The sequence below is a fragment of the Lutra lutra genome, chromosome 3 (genome assembly GCF_902655055.1).
Source record: "Lutra lutra chromosome 3, mLutLut1.2, whole genome shotgun sequence".
In the NCBI taxonomy this organism is placed as follows: Eukaryota; Metazoa; Chordata; class Mammalia; order Carnivora; family Mustelidae; genus Lutra; species Lutra lutra.
Window position 1 is genome coordinate 74805564 of NC_062280.1, and position 27431 is coordinate 74832994.

At 42.8% G+C, this 27431-nt stretch overlaps 1 protein-coding gene across 1 annotated transcript in view; it reads left to right on the forward strand.

Moving 5' to 3' along the window:
• Nucleotides 1–27431, forward strand: part of OSBPL6 (oxysterol binding protein like 6) — a 211430-nt gene that overhangs the window by 134281 nt on the left and 49718 nt on the right. Inside the window, 6 exon segments of the mRNA XM_047722287.1 lie at nt 6126–6218; nt 13844–13966; nt 16451–16504; nt 17688–17801; nt 17936–18106; nt 20674–20806. Of these exon segments, the coding sequence (XP_047578243.1) occupies nt 6126–6218; nt 13844–13966; nt 16451–16504; nt 17688–17801; nt 17936–18106; nt 20674–20806 (688 nt within the window).

Consider the following 27431-nt stretch of genomic DNA (forward strand, 5'->3'; position numbering starts at 1 on the left):
AAGAATAATTAACAGGTTTATGCAATCCTTTATTGAACCTGCTTATATATGTAAAACACCTTGAAGATATTTCCCATGTGTTTCCACGTCACCGTGAAAGAATATGAAAATAGCCAGATTGTGAAGAGAAGTACACCAAAGTATAGCACCGAGTATGATCTTAAAGGAAACCTTATGGAATGGGTTCATTTTTGTTACTGTGGACGTCACCACGTTAGATTTGACCCAGCCATTAGCTTTCAGTCTACTCAGCAAGAGCTCTGTGGTTAATCCCCTGGATGTTTCAGTTTGAAAAGTTAAGTTCTTTAAAATGTTTTCAAAAGTCTATCCTATAAGAGCTGTAATTTTTTAAAAAAATAATTCCAGTATGAAACTAGAAAGCAGTTTTATGCCTAATCACATGTCAATGATTGCCAAGGGACTGGTCTCTACAAATTAATCAGAGCTCACCGAAAAACTCCAGAAATTTTTGACTGGCCACAGTGTCCAGGGTCTGTGCTAAGGGTGGGTTGGCAGTAGAGGAGGTGGGTTACCAAGGTGGAGAAGAGCCGGTCTCTACCTTCACAGAGCACCCAATCTAACTAGAGTCCAAGACTGAGTGTGGTGAAGTTTGAAAACTGTCTTCTTTTTTATTTGCCAATATTGAAACTATAGCATTCAAATATTTAGATATTTCATTACAAGTAATGAATGGGTGACTCAGTCAATTAAGCATCTGACTCCTGATTGTGGCTCAGGTCATGATCTCAGGGTTGTGAGATCAAGCCCTGCATTTGGGCTCTGAGCTGGGCGTGGAGCCTGCTTAATATTCTGTCTCTGCCCCTGACCCCCAACCTTAAATAAGAACAAAAACAAACAAAACAATCAAAACAAATAATGAATGGTTATTTGTATGGTTAAATAAGCTCAGGGAAACGCTCTTTTTTGGCTTTAAACACCCTGAGTGTGAAGGCAATTCTTAAGGTAGTGGATTGATTTTTTAGAATTGGGTAATAAATAATTGGATAGACAGCGATAGGTTCCAATATACAAATAATAAATCTGTGCAAGTTTGCTTAAGAGCTTTTGGCTTCTTCATTATCATTACAAAGGTTAAATGAAGTAGCTTATTTTTTGAAGCTAGTCACGTTTATAATAATGTATCACCTGGTAGTTTTATCAATTATGCTTTAATTTTTCAGTAAAATAGATACATACAGTTATGATAATAAAACATTTATTTACAATATCTTAGTAAACATTTTTTATGATTATCTGTGACTTGGCAAATCAACATTTGGGGCTTGTATTTTTCACTCAGCTTGAATGTGTGTTATATTGTACTATGTTGGAAATAAATGAACCTCTTTTCTTCCATAATATAAGCTGTTTTGTAAAACCAATTGAAAAAAAAAAAAAAAACAAAAAAAACCTAGCATGTTATTTGTCACAGATAATGCAGTAGGCATTCTGAAGCTCCTTTCTGGTTTGGTCGCCAGCCCTTTTGATTCCTAGAATATTTTAAATATTCCCAGGTTATCTATAGGGACAAAACTCATTTTTATCACACTTGACATATCCTTAATTGATCTTCTATGTCTGTGGCTTGGTTTGGAAATTAGAGGATTTAGTTACCTTCCTCTGGCTAAATTCCTGAATTAATACTTTATTTCCTGCCTTATAGGTGCTAAGGTCAAGTTTCTTTCCAAGTTTTGCTTTTCTTACAATGTTCATTTGTTGAAGGGTGGGGCCAGGGAGGCGATGTATATGTGTTCTAGTGCCCACTGACCTGCCAAGATGAGGGTAGAGGGGGCCCTTGAAGAGAAGCTTGAGCCAAATATATTTCACTGGACAATTTAGATTTAGTAAAATCAGTAACCAAGTGGAACAAGGGTGAAGATGCAGGTTTGCAAAAATTGGTTCAGCCTTATTTGGTCTTTGGTTCGTGGGCTACCTTTTGAGAATCATTGCTCCAGAAGCTAGGGGGTGGAATGATGAGTGGGAAGTTTGACCTTTCCTTTTCTATTTTTCTATGTTTCTATCTGAATCTTTTATAATGAGCATATATTAGTTTTGTCGTTTTAAAACATAAGAAAGAAAATGAAAGTTGGGAGAAGGGACAGTGATCTCCCAGAAGACAGTAATTACGTTTCCGCTTCAATAGCAACAAAATTCTCATTTTAGTTTCTAATTATAGGATCTCAGAATACATCTAAATTTTAAATGTAGTTGATATGTTTCGAATAGGCTCCTATTCAAAATACCAACATGAGCAAACAAATAATGCAAGTTCCTGGTCCTTTGTTCCCTTTTTGTCTGTTAAAGATCTGGGCACACACCACCAAGTTTTCCCTCCATAAGATGTCTTTGCTTTTTTTTTTTTTTTTTTTTTAAGGTAAAATGAAAACAGTGAGTAGAGTCTGACATATTTATTTGATAAAATATCATAGATCTAAATGGCACAATATAATTCAGATTTCACTAACATTTATTTAATATCATTGTCATGTATTTCACTTAATGTTTACATTAAACTTGTAAAGTAGCTCATACTATTCTCTCTTTTTCCAGAAGACAAGGATATAGATGCAGAGAGAAATTAAGTAATAGCCCCAAACAAGTACTTAGTATGTGTTGAGAACCCAAGTTCAGTTCTAGTTTCATCCGACTGTAGGCCAGTGGTTTTTCTCATTTTGCTCATTTCTCATCCCTTTCTCATTCAGCAGAGCTGATGATTCCTGCCCATCAATAGCAGTGTTCCTCTCTGGGGTAAGAAGGTGGGAGATTATCCCTGGGGGCTCATCAGAATCTATGTGTGGAATGATATGTGTAGTTTGGAAAAGATGCCAGAGATAATTCTACTTCCCTACCAGCTGCCCCGATCAACATTCTTTGCACTACCTCACACTGTACCATGATGGTTTGATTTTAGTCTATTGACTTTAGAATAGGACCTCTTTCAGTTTTGTATTTAATAACTCTGTAAATAGGGATTCCCCCCCACACACATAAATTTACCAGGCAATTCATTTCATGGAATTTTTCTGGGCTAGCATATTTCCTTCTCCCAGAAATAAATCATGCATTATGTGGGGTAAGGAATTATTTTTTTTTCTTACTTTTCCCCCCATTCTTTTAAGTCTAAATTCAATTAATTAGCATTTAGTGTATTATTAGTTTCAGAGGTAGAGGTCAGTGATTCATCAGTCTTATATAACAGCCAGTTCTCACTACATCACGTGCCGTCCTTAATGTCCATCACCCAGTTACTCCATCCCTTCACCCCACTTCCCTCCAGCAACCCTTAGTTTGTTTCCTATGATTAAGAGTCTCTTATGGTTTGTATCCCTCTCTGATTTTGTCTTGTTTTATTTTTTCCTCCCTGCCCTATGCTCCTCTGTTTTGTTTCTTAAATTCCACATGGGAGTGAAATCATATGGTAATTGTCTTTCTCTGATTGATTGACTTATTTCGCTTAGCATAATGCCCTCTAGTTCCATCCATGTTATTACAAATAACAGAATTTTTTTTTTTTTTTTTGACAGACAGAGATCACAAGTAGACAGAGAGAGAGAGAGAGAGGCAGGCAGAGAGAGAGAAGGAAGCATGCTCCCTGCTAAGCAGAGCCTGATGTGGGGCTCGATCCCAGGACCCTGAGATCATGACCTGAGCCAAAAGCAGAAGGCTTTAACCCACTGAGGCACCCAGGCACCCCAAGATTCATTTTTGATGGCTGAGTAATATTCTGGTTGTGTGTGTGTGTGTGTGTGTGTGTGTGTGTGTGTGTGTGTGTGTGTGTATCCCAAATTTTCTTTATACATTCATCTGTCAGTGGACATCCAGGCTCTTTCCATAGTTTGGCTATTGTGGACATTGCTGGTATCAACACTGGGGTGCAGGTGCCCCTTTGGATCACTACATTTGTATTTTTGGGGTAAATACCTTGTAGTGCAATTACCAGGTCAGAAGGCAGCTCTATGTTCAATTTGTTGAGGAACCTTCACACTGTTTTCCAGAGTGGCTGCACCAGCTTGCATTCCCACCAACAGTGTAAGAGGGTTCCTCTTTCTCCAAAGATGCCTTTGCTTTTGACTCTTGCACAAAAGGCACTGGCACACATATAAATACTCAGCTACATTTATCATTTTTCTCTGCTGATTCAGGTAAATCTGGGAATGGAAAGAACAGAGTCCCAGTTAATGCTTAGTTTATCCTTGGACATTATAGCTCTCAGATTAGGAATTCTTGCTAATCCCTGCCCAACTTTATATTTGGCCCCAAATTATCTGTTCTTATTTCTTCTGTTCCTCACAAATTGGAGAGATGAGAGCAATTCATAAACTTTTCACTATAATTATTCTCTTTCTAATAAATGATTTTAAAAATATATTTGGGAGGGTGCCTGGGTGGCTCAGTGGGTTAAAGCCTCTGCTTTTGGCTCGGGTCATGATTCCAGGGTCCTGGGATCAAGACCTGCATCGGGCTCTCTGCTCTGCGGAAAGCCTGCTTCTCCCTCTCCCACTCCCCATGCTTGTGTTCCCTCTCTCTGTGTGTCTCTCTCTGTCAAATAAATAAAATCTTAAAAAATATATATATATATACATATATATATATGGGTAGGATTTTAAAAATCTATGATCGGACCCTTTATTTTCAAGGTAAGAGAAATAATCAAAAGCATAAAACTTACCAATAAATAAGGAAAAAAATGGCTCAGGTCAAAGTGTAATTTCCTTCTAATAGTTTTCCAGCCAAGAGAAGAAAAGAGAGGCCTCAATGAGTAACTAACTGTAATACTGACCTTGTCTGTTGAACCAATGAAATGTTCTCACCAGAGTAAAAATGTCACATTTCATTTTCAGTCTATACCTAAATATTAACTCTATTGAGTTATTTCTTTGATATCTTTCAAGTTTATTCCCTCATAGAAAATATTTAATTTTTCCCAAAAATATAAGTAATATCTATTTACTGAACTAAAAAAATATATTAAGAAAAAGTTAAAAATCTCCTATAATCCTACCACCTTTACATAGCTACTGTTAGCATGAAGGAATATGTTTGACTACATGTATAGCACCATCATATTCTGCATGTTCTTTATAGCATGGTTTTCCAGTTGTCAGGACACCATTTGGGTATTTTTTCCATATCAATAAATATATATCAGTCATATTGTCATTTCAAATCATTTAATGGAATCCCCTTAAAAGTCACGTGTATTAGTTATTTTTTTACTACAACAAAATAATACTTTAGTAAACTATCTGTCCTTGTATCTTTGTATACCAGTCTGATTTCCTTAGGGTAAAGTTTTAGCTGTGGGATTGCTGGGTCAATGAGGCATGTTCTTCTTTTTCCAAAGACTTCATAATAAAATGACTCCTAGAAAGATAATACCTGATTTATACTCCGTTTGCCCCAGCTGATCCATTTTTGAATCTGATGGTTAAAAAAATCATTATTAGTTTGGTTTTCTTTTCTTTGACTACTTCTGAGGTTGAGGTTGAACGTCTTTTCAAATGTTCTGCATGAGTTGCCTGTTCATGCACTTTGCCTATTTTTCTGTTGGAATGTTATCTTACTGATCTGTGAGTGCTTTTCATCTTCTGTAAAACACAGGCTACTGTTTATTGTATTTGATGAACTGTTTTCTTCTCTGTGCATTTAAAAATTATTGTAAGATATTACTATTATAATTATTTCATAAGAATTATAAGCAGATCTAGAGACTTAAGTGGTGTTAAAGCTCAGAGGTTTTTTGATACAGACTTTCCTTTTTGTCTGTTGCCCTTGGAGAGGTAAGCAAATACTTTTATGTAAGACTGAATGGTAGATGTACATTCTCATAAAGTTATACATATGTTGAGACATGCTCTGTGATTTTTTAAATCTGTTGATCTCTGAACTTTTCTCCAAACCCGGAGCCAGCCCTGCAGCAGGAGCTGAACAACATAGGCATAAGAGGGAGAAACCAAATCCTGTGCTGACATTTTTCTGTTACTGTTGCCTTTGGTCTCCTCGGGAACTTGCCATTGTTAATGTGGCTCACTTTTCTTACTGTGATCCACGTGATCTCACCTCCAGGTCCATCTGCATAAAAAATGGATTGTCTAATGCTGGGCTGTATTTCCATGTATTTTCAGAGTATCCACGTCCTGGAGAGGACTGCTTCCTCCAGCACTGAGCCCTCTGTCAGTCGGCAGTTGCTAGAACCAGAGCCGGTCCCCCTTTCCAAGGTCAGTGACGGGATGTGATGCTTTCTAGGATGGCATGATGCCTGCTCTGGGGCCAGCAGGACTATAAACAGGCCTTCCACCTGACTTCCCTTAGGGTAGCTGGGATTCCTCCCATGGGCCTCTGCTGCCACATCTTTCTATCTCCAGTATGTTGGCTTTCTCTGCCCGGTGTGAGGGAGGAACAGATGAAAGTGTACTTTGCTGGGAATTGCAGGACTACAAACATCTGAAACACTCTTTAGTTTAAAGGAAGAGAAACCATGGTCATTCTCCTGTTGGAGACATGAGCAGCTATTTCTACATCAAGCTAATAAAAAAAATCATTGGGTCCAGCAAAAAATCACAGTACTAACAACAGCAGCAAGAGCTACCATGATCCCCTGTGTACTGCATCCCAGGAAAGGTGCCAGGTGCTTAAATACACGATCCCATTGAACAGAACCCTTGCTAACAGCTCCGTGCACTGTAGGTATCTATTATGTTTACAAATATGGAAACCGAGAATGAGGAACTTGCTTGAAGTCTGAAAAAGCTGTTCAATGGCAGGGCAGGGATTCAGACTTAAGACTATTTCAGTTCTAGCCCCGCTGCAGGTCCAATAGCACCTGCCTGGAGGGGCTGTTGGACATTCAGAGTCCCAGGCCTTCCTCGCTGTGAGCTCTGAGGAGAACACCGCAGACTACTGATGAAAACCTCTTTTGTTTAATGGAACCCAGGATTCCCTCCTTTCAGAAGCCTTCTCTTTCTTGGACTGGGAAGACATCTAAACTCATTTGTGTCTCAAATCAAAAAAATCATAAGGAAAAGTTGAGGAGACACCATCCTACTCATCCCTATCCCTTGCTCTACTCCGTGCAGTTTTCTTCAGCGGGCTGCCTCTTCTCTGGAGAAACTCAGAGAATAGAATGCTTGGGGATTTGGAATGCAAATATAAAAATAGCACTTTATTTCCCCAAAAAGACTTTGAAATATTTATCACTGATTCTTCCACTTTGCTTTTCCTATACTAAACAGAATCCTTTAAGGAAAGAACATACTTCATGGTATGGAATATATATTCTTGTGCTCTTTATGTTTGGAAGACATTGCAAGTTATAAAGTTTGTGGTATTGGACTGGAGTAGACTGAAGAACTAAGGAAAGGGGGTTATCAAACTTAAAAAATAATTTAGAGGGGCGCCTGGGTGGCTCAGTGTGTTAAGCCGCTGCCTTCGGCTCAGGTCATGATCTCAGAGTCCTGGGATCGAGCCCCGCATCGGGCTCTCTGCTCAGAAGGGAACCTGCTTCCTCCTCTCTCTCTGCCTGCCTCTCTGCCTGCTTTTGATCTCTCTGTCAAATAAATAAATAAAATCTTTAAAAAAAAATAATTTAGAGAGAAAGAGAAGATGATCTGATTTCTATTTGAACAGCAAACCGAGAGAATGCCTACCTGGTAACTACAACTAGTAATCTCTTTGAAAACATCAGTTCTGTCTTACAGGCAGCTAGCAGAGAGAGAGAAGAAGTAAATACTGGGGCAGTGGGCGAGGCAGCTAACATTTCTTGAGCATCTCCTTTGTCCCAGGCATTGGATCAATACAGACACTCTTTTCCAACATCAGCCTCCTCAACGAAGTTACTGCCAATGTTCCTCTCATTTTGCTGAGAAGGAAAACAGACTTGGGGCGTCACTAAGTTAGCTGTCCAGAGTCAGATGGCCGTGAGGTGTGTGCCAGAAACCGGGATGGTGGGCGATACATGGTGAGAGGAGACCTCTGAGACAGACACGCAGAAACGGAAAGGAGAGTTGCTGGTATTAAAAGCACAGATCAGGGGGCGCCTGGGTGGCTCAGTGGGTTAAAGCCTCTGCCTTCAGCTCAGGTCATGATCCCAGGGTCCTGGAATGGAGCCCCGCATCGGGCTCTCTGCTCCACAGGGAGCCTGCTTCCTCCTCTCTCTCTCTGCCTGCCTCTCTGCCTACTTGTGATCTCTGTCTGTCAAATAAAATAAATAATAAAATCTTAAAAAAAAAAAAAAAGCACAGATCAGGAGGAGCTTTCTGGTTGTTGAGCACAGGGAGGCCCTGGGGGATTGCTGCCCCTGCAGAGGGCACAGAAGCTGAGGGCATGGAAGCTCCATGCCCCGTGCCGAGAGCTTGCCTGAGAGTTTGCCCTCTGCGTCTCTTCCGCCCAGCTCTTCCCGAGTTTTATCCTTGTGTAATAAACTAGTGGTCTAGTACAAGAACAGTAATAAAGAGCAGATGCCCACGAGGCTTGCTCTGGTCCCTCGTCTCCCACCATGTGCACTGCTAGTATCCTTGGCGTCTGACTGTATACGCCGGCTACGTCCGTTTGCGCACAGTTCCCGATCCTGGCTGTGCTCTTGCTCTCCTCCAGTGTGGAATGTCTGCTCCTTCTGGAGTCTCTCCTGCACCTCGCTAAAACTCCTACTCTTTTTTTTTTTTTTAAACAGATTTTTATTTATTTATTTGACAGAGCGATCGCAGGTAGGCAGAGAGGTAGGCAGAGAGAGAGGAGGAAGCAGGCTCCCTGCGGAGCAGAGAGCCTGATGCGGGACTCGATCCCAGGATCCTGAGATCATGACCTAAGCCGAAGGCAGAGGCTTAACCCACTGAGCCACCCAGGCACCCCAAACTCCTACTCTTCTAAGCCAGGCCCACAGGACTCCTTCTTCAAAGGCTGCTCCTCACCCCCCTTCCCCGATGCACCCTCCACCCCAGCCTGTCCCTGTGCTTACGACATCTCTTACTTTAGCTTACCTTCTGTCTTACATCAGGTCGTCTAGAAGGGGGACTGGGCGTAGGCAGTTTGTGATTTATTGATGGAGAGCCCTCGGGAGCAAGGAGAAGCAGAGGCGAGGGCAGTGCGGTGCTGGCAGGAAGGGGTTTGCGCTGGAGTTCCCCCTGGACCGCGTTCCCAGGGTGAGCCCAGGAGCATGGATTGGACCACAGATTTGCTCTCACCCTGAGGCAGGGACTTTTTGTTCCCTCAGCTGTTTGTACTCTTGTGTCCTTCAGTAGGTGAGTGTCTTGAGGGAGGGAGAGGCTGAGCTATAAATGCCGCAGCTGTGGAGGAGGGAGATTCGCGCCCAGGCACCTGGGGCCAGGATCCGCTGGCCTGATGGGGGCATCTGGGTCGGGCTCCAATAGCATCCGCTTCCCATTTTCCTCCGTGGCTCCTGCTCTAGGACTGCTACTCTTGTTGTGGTGGGTTTTGTATTCATAGGTACCGTATCTCCGGGGGCCTCATGAAATCGAGGATCCCATCCCTTCCAGGGACGATAGCACCTCACCCTCTCTCAGTCCCTTTGCAAGAAGACAGGCTTCCTGGGCCCCGGTGGGTGGTGGAAGAACACTGAAGTACGCAGCATCCTGACTCAGGAGTTGTTGGCCTTCTTTGTTTGGTGTTTCCACCTTCGGAAGCACATTCCCAGACCACCTGCCCCCAGCTGTCCCGCATCTAGAGATACTGTGGGAAAGGAAATGTCTCTGTTGAACAGACTAGGGCTGTTATCAGATGACTTTCTCTTTTTAGTTATTATTAGATAAAAAGCATATTTCAGATTTCTGGAACAGCAAAAAATGTGTATCTGACTCAAGTTCTGATATGATCACATTAGGGCTTTTGACCCTGTTTCTATTATAAGTAAACCAACGAAAATTGGAGACTTTATTTATTTTTTTTTAATTTTGTTTATTTATTCGACAGACAGAGATCACATGTAGGCAGAGAGGCAGGCAGAGAGAGAGAGAGAGAGGAGGAAGCAGGCTCTCCACTGAGCAGAGAGCCCGATGCGGGGCTCGATCCCAGGACCCTGAGATCATGACCTGAGCCGAAGGCAGAGGCTTTAACCCACTGAGCCACCCAGGTGCCCCAGAAAATTGGAGACTTTAAAACAGAAAATTAGGATCAGTTGAAATTACAAAAAAATTCTTCAGTTTTCAGAAAATGATATTAACTTTCTTGAGGTCAACCTAGTCTACTAGGCATAGAGGTGGGTGGTAGTAAGTACTGAGATGGGCGGTTTCCATATCTTACGCACCGTATTTACAACATTATCATCAGCATTATAATTGAAATAGGGAGAATCTTGTTTGCTCTGGATTTACCTCCTTGCCTCTTTGTCAGTTTGACAGCTTATTTAACTTTAAGAACTGTATTAGGATTCTTTTCAATTTCCTTTGGCTTTAGTAACATTGGTTAGAGCAAATGGAGTTATTTGTTCGGAGCTACTGCATTTATGTTTAAAAATACATTTTAATTTTTTGCCTTTTCTATCTCATCCCTTTTTTTCCTTCCTCTGTAGTTAAATTAAAAAAAAAAAACTTATGTGATAGAAATCAGTAGCCATAGTACCATAGCAATAAGTTGGTATTATCGTCTGTGTTTAATTAGAAAAAAATCCAAAAAGCACTATACTTATTAAATACTTCCATTTTACAAGTTTTCCAGTGTATTCTTCAACACACACACACACCACATCATATATAAATATATATACATATATATGTGTAGAATATGTATACACACATTCTGTATATACACACACATATCACATATATACACACATCATACACACACACACACACACACACACACACAGAATAAGTCAAAGATGAATACTAGCCTTCAAATAAGATCTAGCTTAAAATGAAAATGTTATTCTAGAGATGCTCTCCATGGATAGGGCTACTAAAAATAGAAATGTCATTAAATACAGCTGCTATCTAAGAACAGAAAACTCTAATGAATATATTTACACATATAGAGTTTTCTTTAATTACTTGATTGTATCAAACTTTTAAAAAAGAAATCAGTAGAAAGCTATCATTTTTATGAAAATTTTAATTTACTTTTCTGGTGGTAGTAGAACCTAGTATTTTCTCTAATTATTCTAACATTCATAAGCAATGCTGATTTGTTGAGTTGCAGTTCAGTATTTTAAAATGGGGATACCAGAGCACCCTACTTTGTGCTCTGGACCATAATGCCACCTGCACTAGCATTGTACAAAAAAACATGGTATACAGCCTGAAATTGTCTCATCAGAAATATTTTTTTTTAAAGATTTATTTATTTATTTATTTGACAGAGAGAGATCACAAGCAGGCAGAGAGGCAGGCAGAGAGAGAGGAGGAAGCAGGCTCTCCGCCGAGCAGAGAGCCCGATGCGGGGCTCGATCCCAGGACCCTGAGATCATGACCTGAGCCGAAGGCAGCGGCTTAACCCGCTGAGCCACCCAGGCGCCCCAGAAATATTTTTTTTTAAATTACTATATCTAGCAGTGCCCGAGTGGCTCAGTTGATTAAACATCCGACTCATGAATTTGGCTCAGGTCATGATCTCAGGGACACGAGATCAAGCCCTGCATGGGGCTCCACACTGGGCATGGAGCCTGCTTGGGATTCTCACTCTCCATCTCCCTTTGCCCCTTCCTCCCTGCTCGTGTGCTTTCTTTCTCTTTTAAAAAAAAAATTAATAAATTGCTCTATCTAATTAACAGTTTTGACCAGCTCAGTCACACAGTTCCTGACAGTGTTATCTTCAAGTAGAAAATTACTTCTTGGGCTGTGTGTAAGGAGACACTTACAAATACTGTAAAGGTTCTTAAGGCTGATAAGTGGATACCAGTAAGTGTGGTTTTGTAAGGTAAATAGTTCATTCACTGGGGACCTCTCAGGGATGACCAAGTAGACAAACAAATGGCACTGGTCTCAGACTGGTCTTCTTTGTCCAGTGGGGGGAGCATTTAGAGTTGGATTTGGAAGAACAGAGGCATGATGTTGACTGAGGGGTCTTTTTATAAGCCAGGAGTGTCTCCTAGGCTTAGTGATGCTAGAATGAAGCAATGTTCGGCTGCATGTCCTAGAAACATAACTTACTGTGAAAAAACACACCCCTGTTTATACCTACTTGTCCTTAAACAGAGATGTGACTTGGCCATAGGGCAAGCGGCTTCTGGGATGGAAGGAGGGAAAAAGGAAACGGGGAATGGTAGGTAACTATATCAGCCCCTCCCTTCCCACCCCCGGGGCCAGCGTCAGTAACTGGTCATGGCACCTGTGCCTCTGGTTCTTGTCAGAGCTTCACGGTCCTTCAGCAGGTTCTGGGCAGCCACCACCTAGACCTTTGCACCAGCAGGTCCATCTGCCCTGAGGTGGAATGCATCAACCATTCTTGTTGAAGCCTCTGGTCTGTGGTTGAAGGATGATTCCCGATAGAATCAGGAACAGAATTGGAAGGCAATTTCCCAAGTCAGTTTGAGATGGGGCATTCCTCAGAGAGCCCTGCCCTCATGGGTGGCGCTGCACCCAGCTTTCCGAAGCTGAGTCCACCGAGCAGTTACCCCGAGAGACTGAGCTTCCCTGTGCGGTGGGAGAGGTTGGAGCCGTTGTGTGTGGGGCATGACCTTGTTGCTCCTGCCTCTGCTGCCCCAGTGCATCACATGCCCGAGATCTAGAATATCAGTGTTGGTCAAGTCTGCAGTTACTTTGGAGCTGCATAGGCCCTTAGGAATCACCTGGTCCAGGGATCTGAAAACCTGGAATGCTGCCAAGGGCCACATATCTAACATGGAGACAGGCCCAAGGGGCACTGTGACAAGCTGACGATTTCCCTCGTGGCAGGCCCAGTGCTGCCAGATCCCATAGACTTGAATAAGACACTCAAAATTCAGATTTTTTTAAAAAAGATTTTATTTATTTACTTATTTGACAGAGAGAGAGCACGAGTAGGCAGAGCGGCAGGCAGAGGGAGAGGGAGAAGCAGACTCCCCACTGAGCAGGAAGCCCGATGCGGGGTTCAATCCCAGGACCCTGGGATCATGACCTGAGCCGAAAGCAGTTGCTTAACCTACTGAGCCACCCAGGTGCCCCAAAATTCAGATGTTTTTTACATCTGAAATCTTCTGACTTTTAAATGTTGACAACTTATTAAAAAATGTAGACATCATAGACACATAGAATGCATCTTTAAAAGAAGAAGCCATGATTTGGTCTGTTTTTAACAAAGGAGGATGATCATGTAGCCTCTAGGATCCCAGATTTCTGGCCTGAGATCTGGTGCTCTTTCCGTGGGCTCCTAAGCATGCCTGTTTCTCAGGATGTGTGTCTTCAAAAGCATGGACTTCTGGGGGTTGTGTGGTGAGCAGGGCATGTCCTATGAGCTCTGAAATGCGTGGAGCCCATGGCACCACCTCTAGTCGAGTAGGTAATGGGCCACTCAGAACACTGTGGCCTTTCCATTTTGCACAGAAGTCCGGGACTCTGCACTAATTGAACACTTGTCATCAAAACAGCCTTCCCTTAAACTGTTAAAGTGGCTTGGTGCCCAGAGATGAACTCTCTGGAAAAATGTATTTTAAACCTTCCAAGTGCATGACATCAAAACTCCATTCTGCCCCTAAGTCCAGCGGCCAGCCCTCTCAGATGGGCCTGTGAGCATCCAGGTCTACCTGGAAACTCATTTTAACTTCACTTACCAGCACAGCGCTGTGTCGAATGTTAGACTTTGCACCAGGATGTGGTTCATACTCCTGGTGCGTCCGGTGTTCCTTCAAAAGCAGCTTCTTTGACCGTGTCATCAAACACTGAAAAACATGTGATTTAGTTTTCTTCTTTTCTCTCAGGAAGCTGACAGCTGGGAAATTATAGAAGGGCTGAAAATAGGCCAAACCAATGTCCAGAGACCAGACAAGCATGAAGGCTTTATGCTGAAGAAAAGAAAGTGGCCTTTAAAAGGCTGGCACAAGGTACCATTTTCATCGTATTCACCTTCAGATCGTCTTTGTCATAGAGAGGATCTTATTTGGTGTCATTAGGTGGAAATCAGAGAGTATGTTTGCTTGCATAAAGTAATTGTTACAGCCTTTTTTTTTTTTAACTGTATAGGCCTCAACCTATTACACCTATTGAAGACCAAGATCTGTAATATCGGTATTCAGAGAAAACATATTTTACATGATAGTTAACATCCAGCTTGTACATGTTGTCTACTCTGCTGTTTTCCATTTAGAAATAATATGAATATTAAAAAATAATAATAGGACTATGTGCTTATAAAGATATGTTTTTAAATGCATGCATATTTTCCATTGGATGGATTTTTGTTAGATATTCCACCATGATTGAACCAATTTCCTATTGCTGGACATGGAGGATATGTCTGACTTTTTTTACTATTATGGTGTTGTGATGACCATCCTCACACACAAAAGTCTGTGTAAGTCCTTGGGATGAAGTCTTGGAATGATTGTTACCAGTGCAAACTGGAGATGCTCAGTCACTGATCTTGGAAGTCTGTTTACCGCCCTCGGAAGGATGTGGCTTGTTCTTCTCCCCCCTGCCCCACATCCTTTCTCCATCTTCCAGTTTTAATTATGGAGCAAGTATTTGGTATTGCGCTGTTGCAATTACCTGAATAACGAGAATACTGTAGTGCTAAGAAGGAGAAAATTGTCCTCCATTTTCAATATCAACCCTTCGATAGACCACCAGTACTGTCTCTGAAATCACTGGGTCCTTAGGAAATAGCTTTTTTGCTATTTAAGGGAAAGACTTAAAGTTAATGGATGGGAAATGTTGCCCCCATCCCCTGTCTCTGAGGGTGAAGTAAAAACAGGTCCAAGAGGCTTCTGACTAGTGTTCCTTGTCACTTGTCAGAAGCCTCCTCAGTCTCCCGTGAAGCCATAATATTATCCCAATACCTGGAATTTCTCTCTACCCTTATTCTTCCTTGGATTTTGGCCACCTGGCCATATTCCTTCCTAGAATCACCTTGTGTTTTTCATGCTGGCCTCACCACTTTGCGGTTCCTCGAATCAGTGGCCCTGCTAATCTCTTCCCCTGTGATCACAAAATAGATGATCCTTGCTCATGTTCTTTGATAGGTAGAAATGGAAAAAGAGAAAAAAGAAGTCAAAGAAACCCATGCTCTCTGAATCGCTCACTGATAGCATTCTCAGGTCCACATCTCAGCCAGACTGGCTGTGGTTCAACAGCCACTCTTTCTGGGCCTTGCCTTTGAGCACTTTTCTATGTAAATAGTAAGAGGTTCTCACTTGCATTGCCTGTTCTCCCGGGCTCTAATGCCACAAATATTTATTCAAGTAATAGCCTGTTTGATAGCCCTAGCCATGGGTGATTGAGTAATGAAGTGTTTTTCAGCTGTGGAGATGCTTTCTTCCAAGGCTCACTTATTGCCCTAGAACCTGTGTCGAAGGGGTTTTTCTGACCTTCTCTGAGTTCCGTGCAGAGTATTACCTGAGCCTGACCCCTTGCCACCACGGCAGCTAAGTGTTCCGAATCGCATAAAACCTTCCCAGCAGAGTAATTTTCCAACAATAGAAAGACTCCTTGCATCTGTGGAGACTATAGGAGAGCACTGGACCCATTGTTCGATTGGGTCCTGAGAACTGCTCTTTCCCTTGTGAATTGCCCAGGGAAAGGAAGTCAGCAGAGGGTTCCTGAGCGTTTGTGAAGCAATGATGGCTAGATTCATTTGGACTGGACCAGGAGCATCTTGGAGGAGACAAAAACTGCCAAAAATCTTTCTCTCTCTCTCTTTTTTTTTTTTTTTTTTTGCTCTTAAAGTAACTCAGAAACAACATTTAATCTCTTGTACTAAAAGTGAAATGTAAGCATTTTGCTAAGTGGAGATGCAAGTATATTGCTAAAGCTCCTTCTTAAACTTTCCAGATGATTTCTTACTCATAGATCTAGTTCACCGACTCCTGTACCAGACTTGAGCATTTTCAGGAATTTTCCATGGTATCCAGGGTGAAAAAAGTCCCTCTGGTGAAGCTCCTCACAGAATCCCTGTGACCTCAACTGAGTTCTTCTCATTTCTCACTTTCAAAAACACCCCAGTGTGATTCTTTTAGAAAGTCATGGCTAAGGATCTGAGATTCTAGCCCCCAACCCCACTCCCTTGGAGGAAAACCATGACGAAAGATTGCATTCCCACTGGATTGTGTGTTTAAAACAACAACAACAACCATAACAACAACAACAAAGCAAAAAACCCAAAACCCTAGTAGGCTGATGAGGCAAAATTCAAGCTCAGGTTTCCTGACCAGTTAATGTGACCGACGATGACCAGGTGCACTAAATTCAAATACATGAAAATGATCAAACATACTGATCGCTAAATGCCAAGCCACATTAGCCGCACACTTGTGACTGTTCTATATGATTCAGAATGCACCCGGTAACTGGGGCTTGTTTGGTTCTTGCAGCGTTTTTTTGTCCTGGATAATGGAATGTTAAAGTATTCAAAGGCACCACTCGATGTAAGTAGCATGAAGGCATGTTTCAAAGATGGTTTTGAAGTGAGTAAACACCACCGTTGTGCAAGCCTTGTGACGTAGTTCCCAGCTTTGTGCATTTGTGTGCCTGTCAGATGTAACAACCTCCCAGACTTCCATGTTCCAGGCAAGGTGTGTTTTATGCTTGTGCTCACGCTAGCATAAAAATCTCTAACTGGAGCATGAAGATTTAATTTAACAATTGTCATGGATGTCGTTAAGAACAGAAGGTTAAACCTACATGTGATACGCTAATAAAATGACCCCTTCTGTCTTGGAGAGAAAACCCAAATAGACATTTTTTTCCTGCATCTCTCAATAAGCTGTGCTTTATGTGCTTTATTTTGAGATTTAAAGCAACCTTTGTTCTTATCTATATCCTTTTGAAACCTATCTTATGAACTTCATTTCTGTTTCACGCATCCTTTTATCTTGAAAATCCTAACTCACTAACATCATTGCAAATAAGTAGTTGTTTGCATGTAAAACTGGAAGATACCGTCCGTCTTGTCAGTGTGGCAGAGGGAAATAAGTCAGGGTTCTGTTTTGTCCTCATCTCCTCCATCGAATTAGCCGTGTGTCCTTGATCAGACAAGGGCAACCAGAGGAAGCACTGACTGCTCTGAGCTCTTAATCCCAGCTGCCCAGTTTGGCCTCAGCAGCTGGCTTCTGGTTGATTACTTGAGGGATATTCTGGGTTGTAGGTCAAAAATTGACCATAGTTATTTTAGGAACCACTAAACATAGCTTTTGGGGGGATATAAACTGTTCAATCTAGAATTATGAAAATTAGCATTGTAAATTATGCCAGAAACAGGACTAAGAAACCAGTAGTCTTGGGGCACCTGGCTGGCTCAGTTGATAGATCATATGACTCTTGATCTTGGGGTCATGAGTTCAAGCCCCACCTTGGGTGTAGAGATTACTAAAAACAAATAAAGTTGAAAAAAGGAAAAGAAATGAATAGTCTTGTTTATTGAAATTGGTGGGAAGTCATAGCAGCTCCAGCTGTCCTCAGATTAAGGACCTAAACCATTTTCTCTTTGTAAAGGAGGTGTGGTATTCCATCTCCCATAGATAAGTTAAAGATTCCATTACTCTCACTTCAGTACAGAAACACAGAAAGTCATATATCCTTCTAGCCTATTTACTAGTCTTCTGACTTCAGATTCAAAAGGGGAAGGTCCACGGAAGCATCGATGTCGGACTCTCGGTCATGTCAATTAAAAAGAAAGCTCGGAGAATAGACCTTGACACAGAAGAGCACATCTATCATTTGAAGGTAAAGTCACTTTTTAATAGTTTGAGAACAGAGAAGAGTTTCTCTGCCATTATCAGGGGAATTCACTTGCCTGTGCCCGTGGTAAATCGGAGATTGGTTCCACCCTTACTGTCTCTTCTTGTTCTTTGTTTCAGGTGAAATCCCAAGACTGGTTTGATGCGTGGGTCTCCAAACTCCGCCATCATCGATTGTACCGGCAGAATGAAATTGTCAGGTCACCGAGAGATGCTAGTTTTCACATATTTCCTTCAACCTCCACTGCTGAATCCTCACCAGCTGCCAACGTTTCTGTTGTGGATGGAAAGGTGTGACTTTGTTATATGAAAATCAGCCTAGAACTTGCTTGGGCAATTATGTAGGCACATAACTGGGTCTCATTTGACAAACCGGGAAGAGAAGGTTTATTTTGTAAACTAATCCTCAGGACAACAGTGACACTGGGCATCAGAGTTAATCATAGTTATAGATTAGGTAGAAATGTGGATCACCAAGAGAATTACCAATGACTTGTCCTTTGTATGAATGGACCACATCCTAACGTTATATGACTTTGTAGGGATATTAGGAACATTTGGTTAACCGGCCCCTAGAAACTGGTATCTTCCTGGGTAGTAATAAGAAGACCACAAAGTTTTAAAAATGAAACTTGCTTCCTTGCCTGGAGCTGTACTATATTACAAGACCCAGAGAGAGACCATTGAATTTCCTCATGAGATTAGGGTAAATTGGCTAGAGAATGTGACCCTAATACACATAGTAGACTGAATGGTGAGGCACTGTGTTAACCATTTGACATTCACTCATCTCTAATCTTTTATATAGCCCGAGCTCAGAGACGGTTAAAAAAAAAAAAATGTTTTCAGAAGTGACATGGCTGTGAAACAGCTGAGCCAGAATCTGAATCCTCATCTCCCTTTTCCAAAATCCGTGCCCTTCCCATTACACCAGGTACCAAATTAAGGGAGGCTGAAGTTGTTCTTTGGGCTACATTAAGAGTTCATTTTTTTATGTGGCTGAAAATCTAGAGGTGTTCCCTGTTAAAAGCTAAGGTTAAGACAAGAGGCAGGGTGACCACTGTCTCTGCCTTTGATTCAATAATTAAGTTTTCTGGACCATAGCCACATTGTGATGACCAGGGGTGTTCCAGCTGCCACTTGGCACCTACCATTGAGAACACAGACATCTGAGAATAATGGGCCACCATCAGGAGTTGGGTTTAAGAACCTTTCAGTGAAGATTCTGCCCTTCTCTGTTTTCTTACTTATGGATGTATGTAATATATATTTCCAAGTTTCCTTAGCATAACACTGAAAAACCTCATGGAATCTTCAAGATCAGCCAAATCAGATGAAATGAAATACTATTGTATTCACTCTTCAGTATTTCAATGGAAGTTACTTAAGTAATTTTTGTTAAATCCCATTAATGGTATTTCCAAAGGCTCTTAAACCTTACTTCATTCTGGTTATAGCCTTGCCAAGGGCTGTTCCATCAAGGTCATCCTCCTAGGAACAGGGTAGTGGTTTAACCCTAATACTAACCAGTTCTGAAGTGAAAAGGAACCAGGAGGTCAGAGGGTGGGCAATAGGGCACTTACTGAGGGACCCCACATAAGATGACTAAGATCGTCCTCTGGTTTTTCTGGGCCCCTGTATTCTCGCCACAGAATAGAGTGAATCCCAGGATTCATCCCAGCTAAACAAGAACTATATCCCAGATGGATATTTTTAAAATCTGAATGTTTCATCCTTTGGTTCTTTTGCTTCTGTGGGCATCTTGAGCATAGACTGTTGATAAAAGATGTATTATTTTCATCCCTTATGTTATTTATTAAATAACCTGGGTGATAGCTGAGAATGGAGAACTGAAACCAGTTCCTCCCCACTGTTTGCCTTGGAATAAGAAAACCCTTCAACTCTGGTTTTCGTAGAAGGTCTATTGCTGTAGTTATGAATGACACACTTCCAAGATGGAACTCGGTGAAAGATTTCCATTACGTTTCGCAAGATGCAATAAAGAATGAAGAGAGCTTTTTAATCCCTTGCCTTGCATTTTAAGTATCAAATTATGAGACTCCTGAACGCTAATTGGTTTGTGGCCCTGCGTGGGTAATAAATAAGTCTGGGTTTGCTAAATATGTGTATCGTTCAGTTCGTGATGATTTAGAACAGACACGATCAATTACAATTGAATGTGAAAGTCAAATATGGAGTTTTAGAGTTGTTTCAGCTTTTTCAGAAGTAAGCTTCTGCTTTCAACTAAGTGTTCATTGAACTCACTGTATTATCTCTTTACCTCCTGCGACTTTGTATCCGTAAAATCCCTTTACTGGAAAGTCTATCAGCTGTGGGTAATAATAATTTGCTGAGACTGCCTTTTTATAGACTACAATTTTTAAAATGCATTCAAAGCATTCCAGGGTTGCTTGGTGGTGGGTAATGTATTTAGGAATCACATGTGGCTGACGAGGCCTTGAGCTGATGGTAAGGAAGCAGAGAGCTTTTGGGAAGGAAAGGCCTTCAATCCTGAATTTAAAGTACAGCATAAGGACCCTATGTCAGATAAAGCCTGCTGAGCCGGTTAAACTCCTCAAGCTAGTAGGCCCTTAGGAGGATGAGCTGTCACATACTTGCTTAAGCGTTGTCCCCTTCCCTGTGTGGTGGGGAGAGCTGCTTAATGAGTGTCACTCCTTATGAATTTGGGCTTCGCTGGGCATTTACAGGTTTAGCCTAGAAGCTTCCTTCAGATTTCGAGTGTGCCTTTTCTTCCTCTCTTTTCTGAGGTCACTTGGAGGATACCTCAAAAAAATTTTAAAACTCACCTAAATATACAGGTTCCTGCTCACCCGTACACCCCCCTTTGTTCATCGTAGGTGCCACCAAACAGCTTTCCATGGCAGTCTCCTTTGCCATGCAGCAACAGCCTCCCCGTGACCTGCACGACAGGCCAGAGCAAAGTGGCAGCCTGGTTACAAGACTCGGAAGAAATGGACAGGTGTGCGGAAGGTTAGTCTCTCCCACTCTGGGCTCCCAGGAGAAGCGGACAAAACCGAAATGAGAGTGGCGAATCACAGCCGCTGCACCTTGCTCCCTCCAGCCTCCTTGATGGGCTCCACATTTCCTTGTTCTTATTTTTCCACACGAGGCCCTGCCCCTTCCCGTAACCCCAGCTTCCCCTACCTGTGCTTTCTCTCCCACTCTCACCCCTGCTATAACTGCTTCTGCCCTTCCCCGCCCTGCGCCCCCTTCCTCCCTGCAGGTTCACCTCACCACCTGCTCCCTTCTTTTTTCATGAGCTTCCCACTCCCCAGACTTGGGGGCAATCCCATGGCCAAGCACAGCCCCCAGAGCGCCCCCACCCAGCTCTTCACTGTTGCTGGGTCCCTTCTCCAGCTGCCTTCTTTGCTGCTTCGTCTTGCCCTCGAACAAGTGTATGGCACCTGTCCTCCACAGTTCCCTATCACTGGTGTTCCATTCTACGTCTGAACTCAGACACCATGCCCTCTCTCTGCCATCTCTGAGCCTCTTGCTCTCTAGAAACTTTGCTGCTCCCTTGTAATTCGCCTGAGCATTTTGGTCCAAACTGCTACAGACCATATCCATTCTAGGAGACAGTTTTCCTTTGACCTTCAAAACTGAGAGAACAAGAACAGCATAGCAAGTATTTAATATTAAATTGCTACATTGATTTAATTTTTAAAATTATTTTATGAAGATATGGGCTTAACTGATTTTTATTAAATCTTTTTTTCCTTTATGAAATGATGGTGAAAGTAGATGTTAGAGTACTTTCTTATGTCCTCACTTAGAAATATTGAAATTGCAGGGCATCTGGGGGCTCAGTCGGTTAAGTGTGTGCCTTTGGCTCAGGTCATGACACCGGGGTCCTGAGGATCGGCCCTATGTAGGGCTTCCTGCTCAGTGGGGAGCCTGATTCTCCCTCTCCCTCTGTCCCTGCTTGTATGCTCTCTCTCTCTTTCTCTTGCTCACTCTCTCAAATAAACAAATAACATTTTTATAAATAAATAAAAATTGAAATCGGGCAATACATATTGATCCAACCACAAAAAATATTCTTTTTCTGCTCTGCGTGTGCATGAATTCAATGTCTGCGGATTTTGCTTAGCCCTTGCCACATCCCAAACTCAATCTTTATGTGAAAATATGATATTAAGAGGGATGTTATAAGCATAAAGCTGCCTTTCCATTAAGAGGGTTTTCCCTGAACGTATTCACACACACAGACATTCCAGTATATGAGCTTCGGGTTGGGGAAAGAAGACGGACCTTCACTTTCCTAAAATGCTGCGGTTTTCGCCTCAGCTGCCGTTCTCGACAGCTCAGCCTCTCCTCTAACTTCGCCGCCTCCTGCGCACTCGCAGCACGGAGCCTGGCCGCCTGCTTTGCTGAGCAGATTTGGAACCACACATGGGGACAAAATCCGTTCTTCTGACCAAAATGAAGAGACATTGGCTCTGATGCCAGGAAAGCCCCTGGCTGGTGGGGGAGCGAGGGAGGCCTTTGTCTTTGTGTGCTTCAGAATACTCTGTGGCCTGTCCCTTGTGCCTTCTGTCCTGTTTCAGGGGTGCTCCTCCTTCTCCCCATCCTGACTACTCCACCTGTGTCCTCCGTCCTGCCTTCCTGTTTCCTTCAGCATTCAGTGCAATAATTACCCTCTTCTCCCGGGGAAGCCTCTCGCTTTCATTTACTTGGGCTCTCTGCCCCTAGCCTCCAGCTTCCCTCCCTAATTTGATGTTTGCCCTTCCTGCTCTATGAAGATGGCATTCTTGGTAGCGAGGTGCCATCTGATTTCCACTCAGTTCTCAGACCTCATCCTCTGACCCGCCCTGTGGCCCCTTCTCTAATGAGACGTCTTCCTTAAGCCCCATGAAGTTTTCCCTTTTTCTTCAGCTTCTCTTTCCTGTTTCACTGGATTCTCCTCTGGTTGCCTTGGCTGTGGAGGTGATCAAGGTTGAATCTTCTGCCTTCAGCTTCCATAACAGTGATTGTAGTCGATTGGGTGCTCATTACGGACCAGACATTGAACTGACCACTTTACATCCCTGTTTTTATGTAAATCCTCACAGTATTACACAGGCAGGATTGTGAACCCTATTTTTAAAGAAGGGCAACCCGATACTTCAGTGAAATAACTAGCTCATGTTACATAGCAAATACTTGGCAGGCTGCCGGGCTAACCCAGGCCAGCTAGATTCTAAGGACTGTGTTCTGCACTTTGGAGATGACAGGTATGGTCATAGTTTCAACTGAGAAGATCTCTGAAACAGTGGTGATGGTGATGACGGGGAGGACGGGGGCAGTGGGGGCTCACATGTACCTGGCCCCATGCGACAGGAACTCTTGCAGGTGTTTTATATGCAGCAACTCATTCAGTCCTCTCAAGGCCATTTTACGGGTGAGAGAACGTAGGTATAGGGAAATCCGCTCACCTGACCAAGTTCACACAGCTAGCAACAGTGGCACTGGGGTCCAAGCATGGCCAGTCTGACTCCAGAGCATAGGTACCATATTCCTCTCAAAAAGGCCGACAGCTCTCTACATCTCAGCTCCGCATCCAGCCTGGGCCCTGTTCCCACTGCCTCTCCTTGCTGGTGGCCCTGTCTGTCTGCACTCTCTGGCGTGCCCCCTCCTTGGCCTGTCTGAAGCCGGCCTCTGTCTTCTCCCTGAAATGGCCCCAGCCGCTGGGCTTCCCTGCTTTTGTCATTGCTGCTGTCCTAACCACCCGAGACCTCGGAGGATCTTTGATCTTCCCACCGTGTTGTTCATCCAGCCACAACAGAGTTCTCTTATTTCTCCAGAAACACCCACCCCTTCCCCAGGCCCTCATCTGCCCTTTCTCTCAAGTCTCTGCCTCCTGACTCAGACCCAGCCTCTGGTGGGTCGGCAGCTCCCGGCTGGCTTTCCCCCACTCAGTCTCTTGCTCTGCTACTCTGTCTCTCACAGGCTCATGGGAAATTGCTGCTCTTGACCATGTTTGCAGCTCTGGGCCGGCAATTAGCAGCACTCAGCCACGAGACGTAGGTGTATTATGCCTCCCCACTTTGCGGATGAGGAAAGCAAAATGCGTGCAGGTTAAGGAATGCGCCCAGGATTACACAGCTGCTCTGAGCGAGATGTTTGGCTAACCCCAAAGGCAGCCTTTTGTCCACTAGGACTGCTCCCTCGAGACTGGTATTTCCTTAAATAGCTTTTATGCAAAATTCCTTCACGGTTCTCCACGGGCTCTGCGGCTTGAGCCCAAACTACTTAGCCCGGCACTTAACGTCCACCTTCCAGCTTTCAGGCCCCACCTGCCCTTTCAATCTTGCTTTGCACTGGCCCCACAGAACTTATTTGCTGTTTCCTGAACATCCTTGTATATTCCCTTGTCCGAGCTTTGGCACCCCTCTGACCTTCTCCACTTTTGACTTTTGCTGAATCCTTTCCATCAATCCTCCAGACCCAGAAAAGGTTTCCCTGTCTCCTTTACGTGTGCTCTGATGACTTCAAACCATGCTAACTCTATTTTCCAAACTCCCATGACACTTTTCTTTGGTCTGTCCTGACCATTTCATAGAGACTTCCCACGATTGAAGTTTGCATTTCAGAAGCTCATCACGTAGCATCTTCTGGAACTCATAGCATATCTGATTTACAGTTTTAATTCTCAAAGTGGTAAACCATTCATAGATCTGAACTTCTGTCAATCCAGATCTCCTCAAGTATGTAAGGGAATTGCTTGGCTCCCATGGAGACAAAATGTTAAATTAGTGTTCTGTATGCCACTATTGAAGATGCATACATAATTGTTTAACATATAGAATGTTTGCATATCTTTACCAGTATGTAAATTCCATGAGTCCTACTTGGTTGTGATAAACCCTGTACTTAGAACTATGCTGGGTATACAGCGTCTTCCATCAACCGTACCTAAATGAAATAATAAATGGTTAACTTTGGATATACTTTATTTAACCATTCCACAGTTGGACAACTCGTTTCTTTTTGGAACAAACTAGGGCATGATGGGAAAACAAGTAAATTGCTAGAAAATAAGTAAATTGTTCACTGTTCTAAACTATCTCAGCAGTTTTTTTCTTGGCATAGTTTTTCTTTTTTCCACCATTTCTAAAACTAGATTTCCTCTTAATTTAAAGAAATTCTAGAGGTTTCTTTTTTTTTTTAAAGATATTTTTGTTGCCTTTGGCAAATCTTTATAATCCTTATGCACATCTAGACACTTAGGCGGTGAAGTCCTGCCAAGGATTTCATCTCTTCCGCATTTCAAGCAATAGGAGTGGTGGGAACAGGTGTGGCTTCCTCCAAGGGAAGGCCCTAGCTGCGTGATCACATGTGGTATGACCCGTACGCACAGAACTTCCTCATCTACCATCACAGTTGCCACTCTAAGCCAGGAAGAAGAGAGGTATATGCTCCTGTCACCAGGAAACGTGAAGTCAGTCCTTGTCTCCTGACTCTTAACTTTAGGTCTTTTGTCCTTGAATGAATTCATTTACAACGTTCTCTTTCCATTCTGTTAGGGAAAGGGTGGATATTATTGTGATGGTTTGAAGCCCCATTTCCAGATTTCTGTGCTACTTGTGTACCCCATTTGTGTATGTTAGTCACACTTATTAGGAAGCGTGAAGGTAATAGTCACTAGATAGAAGTCTCGATGGGTGGGTAATGTGAAATAATGTCCCTATTAGCATGGTGCTTATGATGCATTTTGTTCTTTAAAATGCAAATTAAGGGGTGACCACAAGGCTCAATGGGCTAAGTGGCTGGCTCTTGATTTCAGCTCAGGTCATGATCTCAGAGACCAAGTATGGAGCCTGCTTAAGATTCTGTCTCTCCCTTTCCCTCTGCCCTCCCCCCGCCCCAATCATGCACACACCTGCTGTCTCTCTCTAAAATAATAATAATAGGGCACCTGGGTGGCTCAGTTGGTTAAGCGACTGCCTTTGGTTCAGGTCATGATCCTGGAGTCCCAGGATCGAGTCCCGGGTCAGGCTCCCTACTTGGCAGGGAGGCTTCTTCTCCCTCTGACCCTCCCACTTCTCATGCTCTCTCTCTCTCATTCTCTCTCTCAAATAAATAAATAAAATCTTTTATAAAAAGAAATATTTAAAATAATAATGATACTAATAATAAATGCAAATTAAAAGGTAGGCCCTTTCTAGCATATCTCCCTTCTTCTCTTCCCTCTAACCCTCCTTCCTGGCACTTTCTTTCTTTCTTTTTTTCTTAAGATTTTATTTATTTAGTTGACAAAGAGAGACATAGCAAAAGAGAGAACACAAGCAGGGGTTGTGAGAGAGGGAGAAGCAGGCTTCCTGCCTAGCAGGGAGCCTGATGTGGGGCTTGATCCCAGGACTCTGGGATCATGACCTGAACCAAAGGCAGATGCTTAATGACTAAGCCACCCAGGCACCCCTTTCTTTCTTTCTTTGCATGACTTTCTTCCCTCCTAACTTTCCTTTCATCCTCTGTATTTTCTACCCTCCTGAGCCACTTGGCTTTGTTTTCTTAGGGAAGAAGATGTGGGCTCAGGGGGCACAAGAGCATGGCCTCCCCTGAAGGTGGAGGGGGTGGTGGCAGATGTGTTCATTAGTACAGTCCTCCCACCTCCACTGGGTTCCCTCTCTGAAGGAGTGGCTACTGGCGGTCAACAGTTCTTGGAAGAACAGAAGTAGTGCTTGAACACCCCACCCGGACTCCATCCCGAGGCGGGCGGTGGGGGGGGGGGGGGTGTAGGGGGAAGGGACCTGGGGATAGCCTGACCTGAAAATTGCAACTACCCTGTTCTCCACAGAGCATGCAGTGATTGGGAGTCCTGGAAAGATCCTTGTAGCAGTTACTCCTCCATTTTTATATCCAATGAAAAAGTCAAAAATCCCCCAAACGCAATTACCTATGTTATTTGGCCCAGCTTATCTTTAGCCATATTTCAAGATTGATTGATTGATTGATTTGAGAGAGAGAGCACGAGCAGGAGGATGGAGAGAAAGAGAGGTAGAGAGAGAATCCAAAAGCAGACTCCCTGCTGAGCAAGGAACCTGACACAGGGCTCGATCCCAGGTCCCTGAGGTCATGACCTGAGCTGAAACCAAGAGTCAGCCCCACTTAACCAGCTGAGCCACCCATGAGCCCCTAGCCATATTTAACAGCAATATTTTGCTGCCTATACTGTATCTGTAAAAATTAAGATCCTTGAGAGTTAATGAGAAACAAATGATATAAATGAAATTTTCACCAACTGACCAATTATAACCACCTTGTTTATATATAATAGATTTATAGACGTGCCCTATTACAGTCCCTTTATGAACAGTACACATGCAAAAATAATCACATAACTACTGGCATTTTCTAAATATTTGAAAATTGTGTGAGTAATACTACTAACTCAGTGTTCTTGACTGTATTTAATTTTCATATACTAAGAGTTCACTTTTAAGAGTGGTATTTTATTATAAAAATCTTTAAAAATTTTCTTTTGTTCAAATAAAGCTAAAAATTAAGAATAAAATTAAAAGCCATTTATTCATGAAACATTAATTCAAACAGAATATGTTTCATGCCCAGGTGACTCTGATGCTGCTGGGCCAGGGAATCTGAGAATCTTTGG